At 47.3% G+C, this 19,463-nt stretch overlaps 1 protein-coding gene across 1 annotated transcript in view; it reads left to right on the top strand.

The window, feature by feature from the left end:
• Positions 1-19,463, top strand: part of IRAK2 (interleukin 1 receptor associated kinase 2) — a 60,267-nt gene that overhangs the window by 18,772 nt on the left and 22,032 nt on the right. Inside the window, exons 3-6 of the mRNA XM_049640999.1 lie at positions 8,890-9,027; positions 15,161-15,252; positions 17,646-17,840; positions 17,924-17,988. Of these exons, the coding sequence (XP_049496956.1) occupies positions 8,890-9,027; positions 15,161-15,252; positions 17,646-17,840; positions 17,924-17,988 (490 nt within the window). The remainder of the gene's footprint in view (positions 1-8,889; positions 9,028-15,160; positions 15,253-17,645; positions 17,841-17,923; positions 17,989-19,463) is intronic.

Below are 19,463 nucleotides of genomic sequence, written 5' to 3' on the forward strand. Positions count from 1 at the left end.
GAGAGAGAGAGAGAGAGAGAGAGAGAGAGAGAGAGAGAGAGAGAGAGAATCGAAGTGGGCTCTGCCCTGACAGCAGCAACCCCTGTGCGGGGCTTGAACTCACGAACCATGAGATCATGACCTGAACCAAAGTCGGATGCTTAACCGGTTGAGCCACCCAGGCACCCCCAGTCCCAAATTTTTTAGAGAGGAAAGGTAAGAGCTGGTATGAAAGGAACGGCCATTTACTGAACTCCTGTTCTTGTAAGTAGGCTTCCCTGGGTTGCAAGTTTCGAACACTTTGAGATCATCCCCTAACCGGGATAGGCTAGGTTATGTTGCAGTGCCAGATAAACCTTGAAATCTCAGTTGTTCAACACAACAAAGATTGATTCCTTAACGTCCAGTGCTGCCTCCTGCATTTTTGTAGCTGGCTTTGTCCTGTGGAACACATAGCTCCCAGGGGCAGTGTGGCTGGGGAAGAGAGGGCTGAAAGAGGCTCACTGGCTCTTAATGGCTTTGTCCAGAAAGTGATGATAGCATTTCCAGTTAAAATCCATTGGCCAGAACTGGTCACGTGGCCCCAGCAAGAGAGGCTGGGTTTGAGAGGAAGCAAAGGACTGTTTGGTCAACAGTGTCTCGCCTACAGGTTTCCTCAGTTCACGGGGATTTATGATGAGGTTCTACCTAACCATGGCCTATGCGATCTAACCCTTGCCCAGCTCTGTCACTTCATCTGTGCCACCTTCTCCTTCATTCATTTAGCTCAGCCACTAGGGTCATCCTTCATTTGAGGAGATACACCAGGCGGTTTTCTGCCTCCGGACCTTCAAATATGTTCTCCTCAGAATGCTGGTCCCTCCCCAGCTCTTTGCATTCTTCCCGGGGCTAATCTTTCTCATCTTTTGAGTCTCTCCTTAAATGGTATCTGCCCACAGAAGCCTTCCGAGGCCACCCCATGTAAGTAAGTCTGTCACGTACCCTCCCCTCACTCAAGTTTGTTTTCAGCGCAGAACTTCTCCCAGGTTATAATCAGAAATCTCTTATTTAACTAGCTTGATGTTGGGATTATGTCAGTTTTGATAATGGATGGCATCCCCAGTCCCTAACACAATGAATGAATGAATGAATGAATGAATGCAGGGTAAATCATTTTAGCAGCTAGTGGAGTACAGGTCAATGGAAAACCAGAGACAGAGCAATTAGGAAGGCTGATTAGGAGGTCATTCTCTCAGATTTGCCTGATTTTGTGTCTAGCTTGAATTGGGAGTTGAGTGGTGTGTGTGTGTGTGTGTGTGTGTGTGTGTGTGTGTGTGTGTGTGTTGGACTTTGGATATCCGGGAGGGTCCAGTCCAGAGCTGAAAAGGGGAAGGAAAAAGGAAGATCCAGAAAGCTATATTGGTCACTGATAATGCCAGCTGGCACCAGGATTCTTTAGTTATGGCTGAATCACTTTTATTTGTGCTAGAAGGCTACATTTCAGCCACATGAGTCAGCTGAAGTGTGAAAACACACATACAAATATTACATCACTGTGTATCTCGAGAGCTGTGAAGGGAGGGAGGGATTTCCAGATTATGCTCACTGAGGAAAGACCTTGTTGGCAAAGTCCCCTCTGCTCGAGTGTTCGGCTCCTGGGTTTGCTACAGTATTCAGTGTCCTTGAGCAGCTTGGGGGGAATCCCCAGGCCCCTCTCCCAAGGGTTCAACATGCATCAGCCTTTCACTTGAGGGAAGTGGGTCATAAATAAGTGAAACAGACATAAGATGACTATTCTGGGTTTTGCTTTTTTGAGTATATAAAACAGAGAGAGCAGTTGAACCTGCTCCCCAGAGCTGTTAAATAGGCCATGCATAGGGGCGCCTGGCTGGCTCAGTTGGAAGAGCATGTGACTCTTGATCTTGGGGCTGTAAGTTTGAGCCCCACACTGGGTGTAGAGATTACTTTTATATATTAAAGTAGGTCATGTGTATGGGAAAGCCCTTAAGACAAAGCCTGACCTAGGGTTGGGGATAGTGATCATAACCATAGCAAATAAGAATAATAGCTTATATCTGTTGAGCCATTGCGTGTTTCATCCTCACAGCTACTCCGTGGGAGTGAGGGTACAGGGCCTCTCATTTGTCACATGAAACAGGTCACCTCGCCAGTGAGCCTGACTGCGTCTGGTGGGAAGCATGCCAAACGCTGTAAGCTCACTATCCCTCTGGGTTAAGCCAGTGGTTCTCTCAGCTTTACCTGGGGAACCTTCAGATACATCCAGGCTCTGATGCCCCACAGCCACTGGGCCTTTTGAGACCATGCCACTGCCTGCTGAGAGTCACGGTTTCCACTAGAGGACTGAAAATGTTGCCAATAGCCATTCACCCCATATGCTTCCTTCAGAGACCCTAAGCTGAGCACCAGAGATTCTTTCTCTGTGCCTTTTGGGCAGGGAGAGAGGGCAGAGGATGGTCATTGAAGCAGTTTGTGCCCTGTCCCTGACCTTGGGCTGGCTGCTTTACATATCCTGTCCCACTGAGTCCTGGGGTAATCCTGGGACAGGAGGGTTATAATTACTCTGATTCCACAGATAGGTGCAAATGATGTTCAGGGTTGAGAGAGTTGCCCTCGGCACACAGGTGGGAATTGTAGAGGCTGGATCTGGAAACAAATGGAAGCTTCCTCACGCTTAGTCTCTGTTCTACTCTTTGATCACAGTTTATATTTTTATTCTTTTTTTTTTTGTTTTTTGAGAGAGAGAACACGTGTGCATGAGGGAGGGAGATGGGGGGGAGGCAGAAGAAGAGGGAGAGAGAATCTTTTTTTATGTTCTTTTTTCTTTAAGTTTTGTTTGTTTAATTTTTATTTTTGAGAGAGAGAGAGAGAGAGAGAGAGAGAGAGAGAACAAGTGGGGAAAGGGCAGAGAGAGAGGGAGATAGAATCTGAAACAGGCTCCAGGCTCTGAGCTGTCAGCGCAGAGCCCGATGTGGGGCTTGAACTCACGAAACATGAGATCATGACCTGAGCTGAAGTTGGACGCTTAACCAACTGAGCCACCCAGGGGCCCCGAGGGAGACAGAATCTTAAGCAGGCTCCATACTCAGCATGGAGCCTGATGTGGGTCTCTGTCCCATGAGCCGAAATCAAGAGTTGGATGCTCAACTGACTGAGCCACCCAGGCGCCCAAAAATACAATTTGTATTTTTGGATCTCATCATGCTGCAGAACCAACTTCACATGTGTAGAATCACTTTGAGAATATAATCCCAAGGGAGAAGAGCGTGAGGCTGTGCCTATATATCGGTCATGGAAATGCTATAACCAGTTTGTTTCCAGTCTTGGCCTTGGCAGACAGGAAACTTGTGGTGAGATTTCAAGTTTGTCACAACCCTTTGTCGTGAATGCTTTGGCTTCCTTTGCCCTGCCCTGTCATTGATAGTCTATTTTTACCTCAACAGCACTCAGGTGTCTCAGCCTGAAAGAGTGGGTGTTGTATCTGCCCGGCTCTCAGAGATCAGGTTCCTATAGGCATTAAGGGTAGAGAGCCACATTTTCTCCTTCTCGTTTTGAAGGTGGGAAAGGAGGCTCGCAAAGGCCCACGGCATAGCTTCCGACGACTCAGATCAGGCACCGGCAGCTCAAGAAGAGAAGTGGAGATGTTAAATGTTTATACATCTTATTTATTGTCAGTACCTAAAATACATCTGAAAGCATGCTGAGACAGGGGTTTCACAGGAAACTGAAATTTGTCATCCACCTGTCACTGTGGGCCTGACGTGGAGCTCTGTCAGCTGACCTCTGTGGCTGGCTGTGGCCTTTGAAGGTTGACTGGGTGGAAGGGTCGGTGTCAGCCAGGAATGTGCTGGCAGGTAGACCCTGCTGATGTCATAGGACAGTTCTCCCTTCTCCGTGTGGGGACCCCCACTCCCGAGTGCTGACATGTGACCCAGGGTGCCAGCTGTAGGCCACTGCATGTCACTGTAAAAGAATAAGAAAAACAAAGAGGAAGGCTGAAGTCTCCTTAGGATGAAAACATAATGAAGCCTTTATTTCCCACATGGGTGGAGGCCATAGAGGTCAGCCCCAGATGGGCTGGTGGCCTCAATGTTCCCGTCAGCTATGTCCTGACAGAGAGACAAAGATTTGAGCAGAAAGAGAAACGATGAAGTCCCCAGCAATAGGACGCTGCAGTGAGGTCAGGCCAGGATGTTCACCCTCCCCACCCGCCCCTCCATTTGATGATGAGGAAACCAAGGCTCAGCCGGGGCCTCAGACAGGGGAAGGTGCTGTTTTTTTCTGGGGCCACAGACAGCTCAGGGTGCAGGTAGGACCTTCAGGAAGGCAGTGTAGCTCGGGAACATCTCCTGTCGTGGCCTGGCGTCTGCAGGAAGTCGCAGTCTTGGGTCCCCTTCACCAGCTTCATTGCGAGGGGAGCTGGGGCCAGGCTGTAGCGGGCCTCGTGAGAGGAGCCCCCACTGCCCTTCTGCCTCATACACAGATGTCCTGAGATACCACCATGGTGGCCCTTTGAGGAGCACAGGAGCCCCCGCCTTGGGGCAGTGTGTGGCGGGAGGGTCCTGGGAGAGGCGCCAAGCCAGAGAGGGGAGGGCAGAGGCGACGAGGACTCCAAGTGGCATGGGGTGGCCCCTTCCTCCTGGGGCAGGGGCACAGGGTTCACTTTATACCCACCTGGGAAACGGGAGGCTCTGTCCCCACTCTGTTCACCAATTCACATTCATGGCCGGCGATCGTTCACTTTGTCATTTTTGCACGAGGGCATGTGGAACGAACGTGGAGGTGTCATATAAGGCAAAGGTGTGTGACTCCATGCGTCCTGCTGCAGGGCTGCTGCTGGAAAGGACTCCCCTGCTTCTAGGCTCTCAATTTTGGCCAGAAGGTCTTCGGCCTCAGGTGGGGGTGGGGGTGCAGCCTGGCCCATAGACAATCTTCTGAGTGCCTGGGGACCCCAGATAGGGGGTGGGGGATGAAGTGTGCATTCTCCCCGGGGGTCCCTGCTGTGGGTGTGAGTCCTGCCCACGGCCCTGGCCTCCCCTCCTTCCTGCTTCAGTGAGTCTTTCCTCTGCCTTCTCCCTCCGGCGGGTCTCCTCTCCTCCTTGAACCACTGGTTCCCTACTTGCTACTTCCAGGGTTGTGGTGAGGATACTTGTAGTGAAAAGATCAAGAACACATCTTGGTGGGTGGCAAAAAAACAGAAGTGAGTCAGATCTGAATCTAGAGAGATCGCCTGTTTGCTCATCTAGGTCAGAAGGGGTCTCCGGGGCTGATGACTACTCACTCTACCTTGGAAGACTCAGTTCCAGTCATTATTGTAGCTAGCTTGCTTCCGGATTTTTATCCCTCTCGGGAAACATACTTTACTGTGCAACTAATGCATGACCATCGTTGAAAATTTCTACAATGTGAATAAACGGAAAACTAACCAACCAAACCCATGATGTAAAATAATTGATAACCACAATTATCATTTGCGGGAATAATCACTGTTCACGTTTTGTGTATATTCTTCAGGTTCTTTTTTTCTTCGTTATTCTATGCTTTCATATTTTACAGAAAACTGGTTACATAGTCTGTAGACTCTCCTGTCACTCAAAAGTGTGTTAACCCCTTTCCATGTCAAAGGAAAACATTTAGTTGCTATTAAAGTGAAAAGAAAACCCACACAAGTTAAAAAATTTAAATGAGCAGTCACATTTCTAGAGAAAGAAAATAGAATGCTCTTGCCAGGGTCTGACGGTGGGGAAGGATGGGAAGTTGGTTTTTAATGGGGACGGGGTTCAGTTTGGGAAAGTGAAAAGGTTCTGGAGTTATCTGGTGGTGATGGCTCCATGGCAGTGTGAATGGACTTAATGTCACTGAACTGTGGACTCAAAAACGGTGTAGGTGGTAAATTTTATGTCTTGTGCATTTTACCACAATAAAAAAGATATAATAAAACTAAAAAAGAAAAGTGTCGATGGTTCAGAATTGTGTTCAATGAAAACTAAGATTCACATCTTACCCTCCTTATACTAAATATTTTTAAAATATAATAGCAACAAGGGGCACCTGGATGGTTGAGTCGGTTGAGCGTCAGACTTCGGCTCAGGTCATGAACTCATGGTTCGGGCGTTCGAGCCCCGTGGCGGGCTCTGTGCTGTTAGCTCGGAGCCTGGGATCTGCTTTGGATTCTGTGTCTCCCTCTTTCTCTGCCCCTCCCCTGCTCACACTCTGTGTCTCTCTCAAAAATAAAATTTAAAAAAAACATTAAAAAAAATTTAAAAAAATATAATAGCAACAACAATGAAGTTCCCGTGTTTGGAGCTAAGCAGACACGTGCACTGTGTCCCTTAGTCCGCACAAAAGAGGCGAAAGGTCAACCGAGCTGGGACTTGATAGAGCTTTCCATTTCAGAGCCTGAACTCTAATCAGCTCAGCTCTGCTGCTTCTTTTTCTTTTCTTTTTTTTTTTTTAAAGATTTTATTATTTTTTTTAAAGTTTTTTTTTCTTTGAGTTTATTTATTCTCAGAGAGAGTGAGCATGAGTTTGGGAGAAGGAGAGAGAGAGAGAGAGGGAGGGAGGGAGGGAGGGAGGGGGGGAGGGAGAGAGAGAGAGAGAGAGAGAGAGAGAGAGAGATTCACAAGCAGGCTCCATACACTGTCAGCGATGTGGGGCTTCATCTTATGAACCGCGAGATCATGACCTGAGCTGAAATCAAGAGTCCTCTGCTTAACCTACTGAGCCACTCAGGCGCCCAAAGATTTTATTTTTAAGTAATTTCTATACCCACATGGGGCTCAAACTCACGATCCTGAGATCAAGGGGTGCATGCTCCATGGACTGAGCCAGGCAGGCAGGCCTGCTACTTTTTCCATAAGATCATTTTATTTAAGAGAATAATAAATAGGTCATTGTCAGGAAGGGAGAAAGTCACCCATTATCCCCCATTCAACCTCCCTACTACTTCTGTGCGTTCCCTGTAGACTGTCTTCACACATTCCCACCCACCCTTTTCTCCTGCTTTGTGCTGTGGCCACAGGGTGGTGCTGTCTGCCGAGGGGAGTAGGGGATTTGGGGTGGGGGGTGGGGCACAACAGTTGGTGTCTCAGCCTGAGCCATTCTGGCGTAGATGGTGAAACCAGCTCCAGGTTTGAATCTGATCAGTTGTTTGGGGACAAATCATTTCGCCTATCTGAACTTCAATGTGCTCAAAAATAAAATGCAGTCACTTCTGTCAGCCTCCAGAGATTGTCGTGAAAATCAAATAAATCTGTGTGGTGCCATACAAGTGTAGTGCCATGCATTTTTAGGCATTATTAATATTGTTCTAGTCCCAAAGCTTGGGTTTGAAAAGCTTGGCCCCTTGGTAACAATCAGCGTTGTTTAGAGAGATACACAGTTTACCTGTCAGAAGAAATGTTGCCAGAGATTCACAGGCTGGAGACGTTTCGTCCTAGCCCCATCGGATGCATGTGTGAGCAAGTCGGAGGCTTTCCCCAGGATTTCAGTGCCCCTGTTTCTGTGGTTCTCAAACGTGGGTCCACCTAAGAACACCAGAGGGTGAAGGGCCTTGAATGCAGGGCTGTAGAATTTGGATTTGGTCTGGAAGGTAAAGGGGAGATACAAGGAGTTGGGAGAAGAGCGAGTACTTCATTTGGACAGTGGGAGGTCACGAAGGCTTTAAACAGGAAAGTGATGAGGCAAGATTTGTATTTTAGCTAGATGTGGCCTGGGAAGGGATTGGGAGGCTGCCACAGCTAGAGGCAAAGGCCAGCCTGGGGAGACGATGTCACCCGGACAGTGATAGAGGAGGCAAGAGGAGGCACTCTGTATCACAGAGTGCAGGCTCTGAGAAGCTGGCTAGGAACTGGTGTAGATACACCCTCGCAGCACCTTTGGGGTTTCCCACATTGGTGCAAATGGGAAGTGATTCCTCTTAAGGACAGAGAACCTCCACCCAGGCTTCTTCGGCCAGTTGTGCATGCCCAGGCTGTGTGATCTTGGGCAAGCCGCCTAACTTGCTCCGGCCTCTGTTTCCTCATTTCTTTTTTTTTTTTTAATTTTTTTTTTTAACGTTTATTTATTTTTGAGACAGAGAGAGACAGAGCATGAACGGGGGAGGGTCAGAGAGAGGGAGACACAGAATCTGAAACAGGCTCCAGGCTCCGAGCTGTCAGCACAGAGCCTGACGCGGGGCTCGAACTCACGGACCGCGAGATCATGACCTGAGCCGAAGTCGGCCACCCAACCGACTGAGCCACCCAGGCGCCCCTGTTTCCTCATTTCTAACCTGATGAAATGCAAACAGCTTGTGGGAATCAGAAGCATGCCCCTGGCACTCTTGGTGCTCAGTGGATGTAGTCTCTGTTTGCAGGGCTCCCACCTGTGAGACAGGGAAGGATGCACATGATTCCACTGTGTGTGGAAGGGGAACTGTAGGACTGCCAGACTTGTGTATTTAGGGGCTCAACTAGGCACTTGGTGAGGTGAATATCCTTAATTTCCTCACGTGTTCAGGGGAACGTACAGTCTATAAAGCCCTTTCACGTCTATGTTCCCATTTCCTTCCTCTCAACAGCCCTGTGAGGTAGGCAAGCAGGCACAATCGTTATTATCCTCTCCATTTTATAGGTGAGGAAACAGGCTCAGAGAAGGAGAGTGTCTTGTCCAAGGTCACACAGCTGGCAGGGTTGGAAGCCTGTTTTGTGTGACTCAGTGTCAGAGCTGGACCGATCACAGGAGATTGTTGTCTCCCCCCATTACTTTCCTGGGGAGGCTGAGACCCAGGAGGCAAAGAACCCAATGGGGCCCAGTGAATTCTAGGGAGAGCCCGGAATAGACCCCAGCTCTCTGACTTCTAGACCCAGCGACTTGGTGGCTACCCCACTTCATGGAGTAATACTAACTTTCTTTCTTTTCACCTTGTTTCAGGGAAACCAGTTCCTGAAATCAAATCCTCTTTCCCAGATGCTGTGAAGCCGGGAAGACCTTTGGCAGCTTCTGTAAGAAACACTGAAGATGAACAGGGAAAGGGGCAGTCTATGAGGCCAGCCGCCTTGCCAGGCCCGGGTATTTTAAATTAAAATTTTAATTTGGAGTAAATGTATCTATAAGGATTTTCAACTCAGCATATAATAGCAAAAAATTGGGGCACCAGGGAGGCTCAGTCTGTTAAGTGTCCAACTTCAGCTCAGGTCATGATCTCATGGTTCACAAGTTTGAGCCCTGCATCGGGCTCTGTGCTGACAGCTCAGAGTCTGGAGCCTCCTTCAGATTTTGTCTCTCTCTCTCTCTCTCTCTCTCTCTCTCTCTCTGCCCCTCCCCCACTCACAGTCTGTCTCTCTCATTCTCTCAAAAATAAATAAAAACATTAAATTTTTTTAAATAAAAAAATAGCAAAAAATTGGAAACAACCATGGGGATGGTAAAATTAATGACAGTCGGTCATAACAATACAATACTGTTAAAAATGATGTAGATATTTTTACATATGTGGAAGCATGCTCATAATATATTGAATTAAAACAGCTAAAAAAGTCAAATGACAGAACATATACCGTTTATTATCACTTTTATAGAAAGAAAGAAATAACTCTGTAATTGAGGGCTCTCTATGTGTCGGACATTGTTCGGAGCACTTCAGAGATGCTGACTTATTTAATCCTCAGCTGTCCAAGTTAGGTATTTTGATTATCCCCATTTCACAGATGAGGAAACTGAAGCACAGAGAGGTTAAACAGCCTGCCGAGGTCAAATGCTTTGGGGCCCAGGTATTTTACCTATGGTTTTACAAGTCCCCAGCATGGGCTGATCCTGCTGCTGGCTCCGGCTGGGAGCCCGATGACCTCTCTGTCCGTTCTCCACAGGCCGCCTTACCCTCACAGCTGTGCGCTGAGGGCACTGATGGGAGCTGCCTGCCCCCACTCCCCCACCTTTCTCCCTAGTACCAGCCTGCCGCTTTGTGCTTAAAACATTCTTTTTAATGTTTATGTATTTTTCTGAGAGAGAGACAGAGTGTGAGCAGGGGAGGGTCAGAGAGAGAGGGAGACACAGAATCTGAAGCAGGCTCCAGGCTCCGAGCTGTCAGCACAGAGCCCAACGCGGGGGCTCGAACGCCCACAAACTGTGAGATCACGACTTGCGCCAAAGTCAGATGCTTAACCGACTGAGCCACCTAGGTGCCCTGCTGCTTTGTTCTACAGCACCTGAGGCACTGAAAGGAAAAGTGATTTGCTCAAGGTCACACAAGTAGAAAGTAGCATGTGAGCAGTGTGATTTAAATGCCCGTGTCCCTAACCACCGCACACACCGCTATCCCCAAGTCTCTCAGACCACTTGTGCCCATGGAAGGGTTCAGGAACAGTTTGCCAAATGATGGAAGGACTCAGCCAGTGGATGACTTCCCCGGGGGGTGGGGGTGGGGTCACTGCATACATCCATGTGTCCATTCTCACCACCCCTCCCTGGGGGCCTGGCCTCCCTTCTGCTCTTCTGTGAGCTGAAGGTCCCAAATCCATGAAATCTCAGTTCATCGATGCTGTTCCTGAAGCCAGAGTCAGCATTGGCTGGGAGGAGCATGCCTGGGGTTTTGTACAGAGCTGTATTTGAGTCCCACCTCTCCCTTTCTAGCAGGAGAATTACATAGCTTCTCTGTACCTCGGCTTCTTCATCTAAAAAAGTGGGCACAATAGTGAAAGCCTATGGCATCATGTTGTAGTAAGGAATCAAATACCTCAATGTTGCTACCATGTAAGCGTTTATTAAATGTCAGTTAATATTAACAGCATTCTGGGCACCCCAGATAGGTTGAAGCTGGGAAAATAATTCTGGCGCAGGAAGTCTGAATTGTTAATTGTAGCTAAAGATAAAAACAAGCAAAAACAAGTGCAGAACTTTGAGCAGCAGTTAGAGATAAGGGGAAATGGTCCTAAAGCAAATGTGAAAGTGGTTGATGGCCAGAGGAAAGAGTGATAGTAAAAGAGGGAAATTCTAGGGGACTGCTGGTCCAGATGGAGGAGGTGATGGGGGTTGCAGTTTCTTCTGGTATTCCTTACCTGGGCTACTGTAGAAACCAGCCTCATCTGGAGAGACCTTTGCACTGTTCAATCTCTTAAATGGCCCTCGGGAGCACATGTGCCCCCGCAAGAGGAGATGATAAACACAATCTACAGACAGAGAGGGGAAGCCAGCGGTCTATCTTTGCCCAAACTAAAAATAATCATTAATTTCATCAGTGACCCAAACCTTGTCTTCTCTTGGGAAAACCCTAAGGTTCCATTGGGCCCCAGATTTCAACATGACTGATTATCTTGTTGGGGTGGAAAATATGGAGGTGGTGGCGGGGGAGGACAGAGATGGGTGGTGGCAAAGGCGCCCTTCTGTGTGGGAGACGCTGGCCCAGGAACTTCTGGTGCCCCGCTGAGTTGTAACCCAGGGACGTGGGGGCTCTGGCTGCTCCCCACACCCCCCAACCCTGGACAGCTGGGGAAGGATGCCAAACCTATTGAAGCTTCATGGCTGTGAAAGTGGCAGGACCAGGATCCAGCCCAGGCCAGTTGCCCCGGAACCCACGAGGTAACCCGTCTGTGCCGGCTGCCTTGTGGGTGGAAAGGAAAGGGGGAAGAGACATGGAGGAGAAAAGTACGTGAGCAGCCCATTAAACAGATTCAGAGACAAGGGCTTTAGTAGCTTGAAATACTGTCACAAAGCCTTAGCTGTAGGAGAGGCCATTGGGTTCTCAGTCAGCATCTCTTATCCTGCACGTATTTTTACCATGTTTGGTACTCCCCGTGTGCCAGTGACGGAGCTTGTGTTTTGTAACTGTCATCTCGTTTATTTAGTCTGGATGAGAACTCTACAAGGAATGGGCTTTTATTGCTCTTTTTACATTTTATTTATTTATTTAAAAAAATTGTTTTTAATGTTTATTTATTTTTGAGACAGGGAGAGACAGCATGAACGGGGGAGGGTCAGAGAGAGAGGGAGACACAGAATCCGAAGCAGGCTCCAGGCTCTGAGCTGTCAGCACAGAGCCCAACGCGGGGCTCGAACTCACGGACCGCGAGATCATGACCTGAGCCGAAGTCGGACACTTCACCGACTGAGCCACTTTCTCTTTTCACATTTGAGAAAGCCCAAAGAAATGAAGCACAAGTCACCCAAGTGCAAATCTTACTAAGGAAGGAGCCAGGACTTGAGCCCATTTCTCTCTGACGCCAACAAAGCAGACAGGGAAGCTGTAGAGGCCACTCCACTGCCAGCCACAGGGCCGGATGCAGAAAACCCCCAATCAGATATAGCACCACTCCGACATTCTGTCCTCATGCCTTCAGTGACACAACTCAGAAGGACAAGATTCAGGGTATTCTTCTTAGGGAAGCAGACATGCCAGAAAGATTTCTGTAGGATTTTTTTTTTTTTTCTTCCAGTAAACGTTTGGCACATGGAGGGTTAGTGATTTGGAAACAACCTGTGTGAAGATGAGTGTCTTCCCGGACCCAGTGGTTCCCCCATGCATTTACAAAGCAAGGGCTGGCTGTTCTCTGATTTGTCCACCTTGTGGTGTTGGCTCATATCCCATCCTGTTTTCCCTACAAACCACAGGGATAAATAGCCACTCCTCCAACTAGTAGCCCTCAGATGTCACGAGGTCAGACCTCAGTGACCACCCTCCCAACCCAAGAGGCCTAGTACAGCCTTCAGGTGAACCCCAGGCATCAAGCCAGACCAGAAGGTCATGGTTTATCTGAGGCCAGTGACTGGGAGTCACCGGGCGAAGGGAGAGGAAGAGGGACCATGTGTGCAGTGAGAGCCCCTGTCGTGAGGCGAGCTCTGGGCTGGGGACAGGACAGAATTTGAGGGAAGAACTGGGAAGGAAATGGAGTGGCCTGGAGCAGCCTAGAGCAGCAGTCCCCCAGGGTGTGGAGCCTGGCTCCCCAGTGGTACCAGAGAGCATGCGTGTTAGAAAAGATGTATATCTCATGCACAAAAAACTAGGGGTTTCAAAGCTAAATATATAATATGTGAATTAAAGGGGATTGAAAGAAAAACATCAAGTAACTCACAGGGGAGGCGGCACAGAGACATGGCCAACAGTTAAGAGATGGATGAACATGACCACAGTCTGGGGACACAGGCCAAGGGTACTGAGCCGAGGCCAAGAGCAGGCAGGGGCATGGGTAGAGGCAGCGGTAGCAGGGAGTCTTACTCCAAGGCAGGGTCCCTGGGCCTGCCAGCAGAGGCCTACATTGGACTAGGTCACCTGAGAAGCAGGAAGATTTTCACCGGACAGGGGTGTCTGGGTGGCTCAGTCTGTTAAGTGACTGACTCTTGATTTTAGCCCAGGTCATGATCTCACGGTTCGGAGATCAAGCCCCATGTTGGGCTCTACTTGGGATCCTCTCTCCCTCTCTCTTTGCTCCTCCCCTACTGTGTGTGCACTTTCTCTCTCTCTCTCTCTCTCTCTCTCTCTCTCTCTCTCTCTCAAAATAAATAAATAAACATTAAAAAAAGAGAAAGATTTTCACAGGACAAATGCCTGAGAGAAAATGGAGAAGGTAGGTGCTGGGCAAGGCTGGGAGAGACTTGGGGCCCAAGGGAAGGAGAGAGGGTGGGAAGTTTGGGTTGGAGTGTCTAAGGCAGGCCTACCTGGTGTCTTTAGGGAGATCAGGACCCTGGGTCTCCCCTTAATCTCCCCTCCACAGTCATTTACTGGGGGGAGCAGCCCATAGGAAGCACAGGGGAATGTGGGGGATTGATTTGAGAGGGCGGCAGGTCTCTTGGTCAGCTGCCTAGAAGTAGCAGCTGGTCTAGAACAGCGGCCCCATGGAGAGAGGCTTAGGATGCACCTCCTCTTGGGCCTTGTGGGGATAAAAGATCCTCAGCTTGCATTACGTGAGCTTTGTTTTATCAGCTGCCTGGGTTAATACTTTAGCGAGCCTGATATTAGTTTCAGCATGGTGCCCTTTTCAGTCTTCTGAATTAAATTTTTTTTATGGTCAAAGTTCCAGATTAATCACTCATTTCCTGATGTTGTAAACCAGAAATACCTGAAGCAAGTGGATTGGGCCAGCAACCCTGGGGTTAAGGCCAGGTTCCCTTGGAGGGCTGGCCCCAGGTTACTCAGAGACCATCCTAGCCATGGGGCTAGGGCTGGGTATTTCCACATGGGGACATCTGAAGCTCCTGGCTTCTGGCTGAGGCCTGCTTCTGCATTGATCAGCCACCGCAGCCTGTCTCATGCCTAGCTTGCACCTGCTCTAGTTCATCCGACTCCAGACTGCTTTGTTAGTGTTCAGGTTAATCTTTTGGCGGAGGCTGGTGGGGAAATGTCACCTCTTTAACCTGGCTTTTACTGGACCCCAAACTACACTTCAAGCCTTCTCTCTCCTGAATCTTCTTCATTTACTAAGCGGTGAAGAACATGGACTCCAGAGTCATGACTGTGTGCCCCTGGAAAGGTTGCTTAACCTCTCTCTGCCTCAGTTTCACCGTCTGTAAAGAGGAGATGGTAATGGTGCTTATCTCCTAGGACTGTCTTGAGGTTTAGATGATGTGACAGTATTCGCTAGTTAAGCTTGCCTGGAATATTTTCTGCATGCCTGTGCTTCCCTGCTGTCATACCTCCACTCAGCCAGTCTCACTCCCTCAATGCCTTCTGACCTCATAAGCACTTTTCGAAAACATTTCCCCATCTTTCAAGGTCAAATGCTCCTTCCTCTGTGAAACCTTCCTTGGCCTCCCAAACTGCTTTGGTGGCCTCTCCTGCCTCTGCCCTTGGGAGGCTGGTTATTGACATGACTGCTGCAATGGAGTTTATTGGAAGGAGGGCTCCCTAGCTAATCACCTCTGTGTCTTTCACTATTCCTTGTGTGGGAGGTGGGGCGGAGTAGGGCTTGGAAGTCACACGGATCTCCGTTGGAAACCTGGCTCTGCCACTTCATTGGCTGTGTGCCCCTGAGCACGTAGCCACCTCCTGCGCCTCCATTTCTCCACCCATCAACTGGGAATCACATAGAACCAACCCTGGGGCTGTGGTAGAGCTTCACTGAGGTAACTTGTAAGGAGTGTGTGGGCTGGCCCCTGGGGGTGTCAGAAAGTAGCAGTTGTCATTTGGGACACAAATGTGTGTTTGTGGAGTGAATGAGAACCTGGTTTGGTGTGGGAACTGGTTGAGGACCCCTCCTGTCTTCCTCCTTTCCAGGGCCTGCTCCAGCCCGAGCCAACCTCCTGCCTCCTTCCGAAGATGCCCCTCATTCCTTAAAAACCAACTTTCCTGTTTCATCTGATTCAAAGGTAAATCTTCCTCACCCCCAGGTGCTACCTCCCCAGCTTGTGGCTCTCACTCAAAAACCCAATGTATAGGGGTGCCTAAGTGGCTCAGGTCATGATCTCAAGGCTTGTGGGTTCGAGCCTCACTTTGGGCTCTGTGCTGGCAGCTCAGAGCCTGGAGCCTGCTTTGGATTCTGTGTCTCCCTCTGTCTCTGCTCCTCCCCCACTCACACTCTATCTCTCTCTCTCCTTAAAAAAATAAACAAACATTAAAAAATTTTTTTAAAAAGAGAATGTATTGGGGTGCCTGGCTGGCTCAGTGTGTTGAGTGTGCAGCTCTTGATCTCAGGGTAGTAAGTTCAAGCCTCATGTTGGGTGTAGAGATGACGTAAATAAGCTTAAAAAAAAAAAAAAAGCAATGTATTTACTTCCTTGGATCAGTCTAGGCTCTAGTGGTTAGGGGGATGGGGAGAAAGTAGACTCGTGGAATTACTCCAAGCTTCTAAGATTCTACATGCAGGCTGTCAGTGCAGCTGGGTCCTGGGGGTTGGGGGTGACTGAAGAGGGTTCATTTCAGTGAATACATGTAGTTCTTTTTTAATTTTTTTTTTTAACGTCTATTTATTTTTGAGACAGGGAGAGACAGAGCATGAATGGGGGAGGGTCAGAGAGAGAGGGAGACACAGAATCTGAAACAGGCTCCAGGCTCTGAGCTGTCAGCACAGAGGCCGACACGGGGCTTGAACTCACGGACTGTGAGATCATGACCTGAGCCGAAGCCGGATGCCTAACCGACTGAGCCACCCAGGCGCCCCAGTGAATACATGTTTTTAATGAGCTTTTCCATTATTTGTGTTTAAATGAGGGCTGATACATGGCATCTTTTTCCCCCTCACAATATGTAAGTAATGTTACATTTATACTAAGTCATTTGCTTACAAACCACCTCTCTTCTAACCTTTTTTTCAGCCCAGTATATGTCTGAGTTACCCTGAATATTCAGTGTCTTGGGTCCAGGGCCACGTATGACTTTTGTGGGTGTTTAGGCACTTTTGCCTTCCTAGGCCTTTTCCTTCCTTTGTTAAAAAAAATAAAATAAGATTTTTTTTAATGTTTATTTATTTTTGAGAGAGAGAGACAGACAGAGTGTGAGTGGGGGAGGGGCAGAGAGCGTGGGAGACACAGAATCTGAAGCGGGCTCCAGGCTCTGAGCTGTCGGCACAGAGCCCGTCGTGGGGCTTGAGCTCACAAACTGCGAGATCATGACCTGAGCAGAAGTTAGACGCATAACCGACTGAGCTACCCAGGCGCCCCTAAAGATTATATTTTATTTTATATTTTTCTTTTTCTTTTTTTTTTTTTTAATTTTTTTTAACGTTTATTTATTTTTGAGACAGAGAGAGACAGAGCATGAACGGGGGAGGGTCACAGAGAGAGGGAGACACAGAATCTGAAACAGGCTCCAGGCTCTGAGCTGTCAGCACAGAGCCCGACGCAGGGCTCCAACCCACGGACCGTGAGATCATGACCGGAGCCAAAGTCGGACACTTAACCGACCGAGCCACCCAGGCGCCCCTAAAGATTATATTTTAAAATTGCATCGGCACAAAGATGAACACAATCCAAACTGGATTAAAAATTAAAAACATTTTCTTTGACTCTAAAAGTTCATTTTTGCTCTTCTGACTTTAAAGTAAATCAAAACATTTTGGTGGGCCTCTACAGCTGTCCTGGGCAGGGTGCCTGGCGCAGAAGCCAGTGCTTTGTGGGTCTGGTTAATGAAGCTCTTCCATAAAGAAGACGGGCACTGAAGCATGTGTTTTTAAATAATAATTTTCAAAGATAGTGTAATAATTGGGTGAATGATCATGGTATAATGTTAAATGAAAACACCAGAAATCAAAACTAGGAGTATGGCATGATCCCAATTTAAAAAATAAATCTGTACATCTACTTTATAAGAACTATCTTCAACATTAATAGCAGTTCAGTGGATAATGGGATCATGGATGATTTTTTTCCCTTCCAATTTTCTAAAACTGTAAGAGCAGATACAGCTTTAAAAAAAAGTTAACTTTCTGTGCATCTATTTTTTTAAATGTTTTATTTGTTTTTGAGAGAGAGACACACCAATAAATGACTACTACTGTGTTTGCATTTTGATATATTTTCTTTAATCTTTTCTGTATTCATATATGTGTGTGAATAAACACATTTAATAAATATAAATTTATTTATATTAAGCACGAGCTCAGCCATTGATCAGCTGTGTGACCTCATCTCAGCTCTCTGACCTCCTTGGTTCTCACCTTTGTAAACTGGGGAAAAAATAAAAACCCCCAATCATGTGCCAGGGACAATAATATTTTCCACATTACTTCCATATTAAATTCCATCTCTCCTCTCTGCATTCCTAGGACGTTAGCGTCTCCATTCCTAAGCAGGAAACACTTTTGAGTATGGCTGAAGACAGTCTTTTCTGGAGTGAGGCAGACGTGGTCCAGGCAACTGATAACTTCAACCAAAGCCACAAAATCAGTGAGGGGACCTTTGCCGACATCTACAAAGGGCAAAGGCATGGCACGCCATTCGTCTTCAAGAAGCTCAGAGAGGCGAGCGCTTCTTTGTTTCTAGTAAGGGGTGGAGCCTGTATGGGTGAGGCTGAATTTTCATGTTTCATTGTCTTTTCCCACAGGTGGCCTACTCAGGTCTGGGATCTATCGAAAAATTCTTCCAGGCAGAGGTACAAGTTTGTCATAGGTAAGCCCCCCCTTTGGAAATACTTTGTTTAATAACGATGACAGCTAACCCTTATATAGTGCTTTCTGTGTGCCAGGCATGTCTTAAGTATTACACATCTAAAAATTCACTTAATCCTCATGAGAACCTTGTAATGGAGCTGCTGTTATCAGCATTATTTTACACAGGGGCAAATTGAGGCCCAGGGAGATTAAGTGTCTTATTCAAGATTCCACAGCTAGTAAATGGCTGCATAGTCCATGCTTTTTCTATGTAGCAACTATATGCATAGATTAGACTTATCACACAACCTTGGTTCACTTGGTCCAGCTCGTTCCTTCCATTTTTTGAGATGGGCAGAAACTGACGGTTTCTAACTCCAATGGCAAATCCATCTTAAAACTGTATCGCTCCAGAGCAGGAATTGGCAAACGATGACTGATGGGCTAGATCTGGCCGTGCCTGTGTTTGTCTGGTCTGATTGCTAAGAATGGGTTCTCCATTTTCGAATGGTTGAAAAAAAGAAAAAGAAGAATATGTCATGGCACATGAAAAGTACATGAAGTTGAGATTTTGGTGTCCATAATAAAGTTGTACTGGGACACAGCCACACTTACCTATTTCTGTATTCTCTGTGGCTGTTTTTGTATGATAGAGTACAGCTGAGTAATTGCAACAGAGACCATATGGCCTATAAAGTCTAAAATATTTACTATCTAGCCTTTTACAGAGATATTTTGCTGACCTCTAGTCTTGAACAATAAAGGCCTTCAAAAGTCATCCTGAAACCTGCTCCTTTTACAGATGGGAAACTGAGGCTGAGAAGTGAAGTGAGCCTGCCTGTCACAGAGCTGGGTGGGGATTGGGAAAGAAAAGGGGAAGGACCTAGGAAGACTCATTCTGGCTCTGCCGTCACTGATGAATTTAACAAATGCGTATTGGGCACCTGTCATGCTCTGGACGCCAGCTGTCATTCAACCTTGGCAAGTCACTGTCGGGGTTTCCTCTGCCAATGTGTAGCCTTGGGCGAGTAATGCATGATTACTGGAGAGTATTTTAAGAAATAAGGAAAATCAGGGGCGCCTGGCTGGCTTAGTTGGTAGAGCACATGACTCTTAATCTCAGGGTCGTGAGTTCAAGCCCCACGTTGGGTGCAGAGCCTACTTAAAGGAAAGAAAAAAAGAAAATCAGAAATAAGGAAACAGAAATCACCTGTTTTCCATAGCACCTATAAATAACTACTATTGTGTTCGTATTTTGATATATTTTCTTTAATCTTTTCTGTACTCATATATGTGTGTGAATAAACACATTTAATAAATATAAAATATTTAATAAATAAATAAAAACATTTAATAAAAGATGAAAGTATAATTCTCCTTCCCATTTTGGCAAAGTGCTTTTCTTGAGTTGGCAGATACTCCTTCACTGAGTGGGCAAATGTTGAGTTGTCAAGGCCCTTTTTTGGCTCTAGAGAGTACAGTTGTGAAGAATAC

This window comes from Panthera uncia, chromosome A2 (assembly GCF_023721935.1).
Source record: "Panthera uncia isolate 11264 chromosome A2, Puncia_PCG_1.0, whole genome shotgun sequence".
NCBI classification, from domain to species: domain Eukaryota; kingdom Metazoa; phylum Chordata; class Mammalia; order Carnivora; family Felidae; genus Panthera; species Panthera uncia.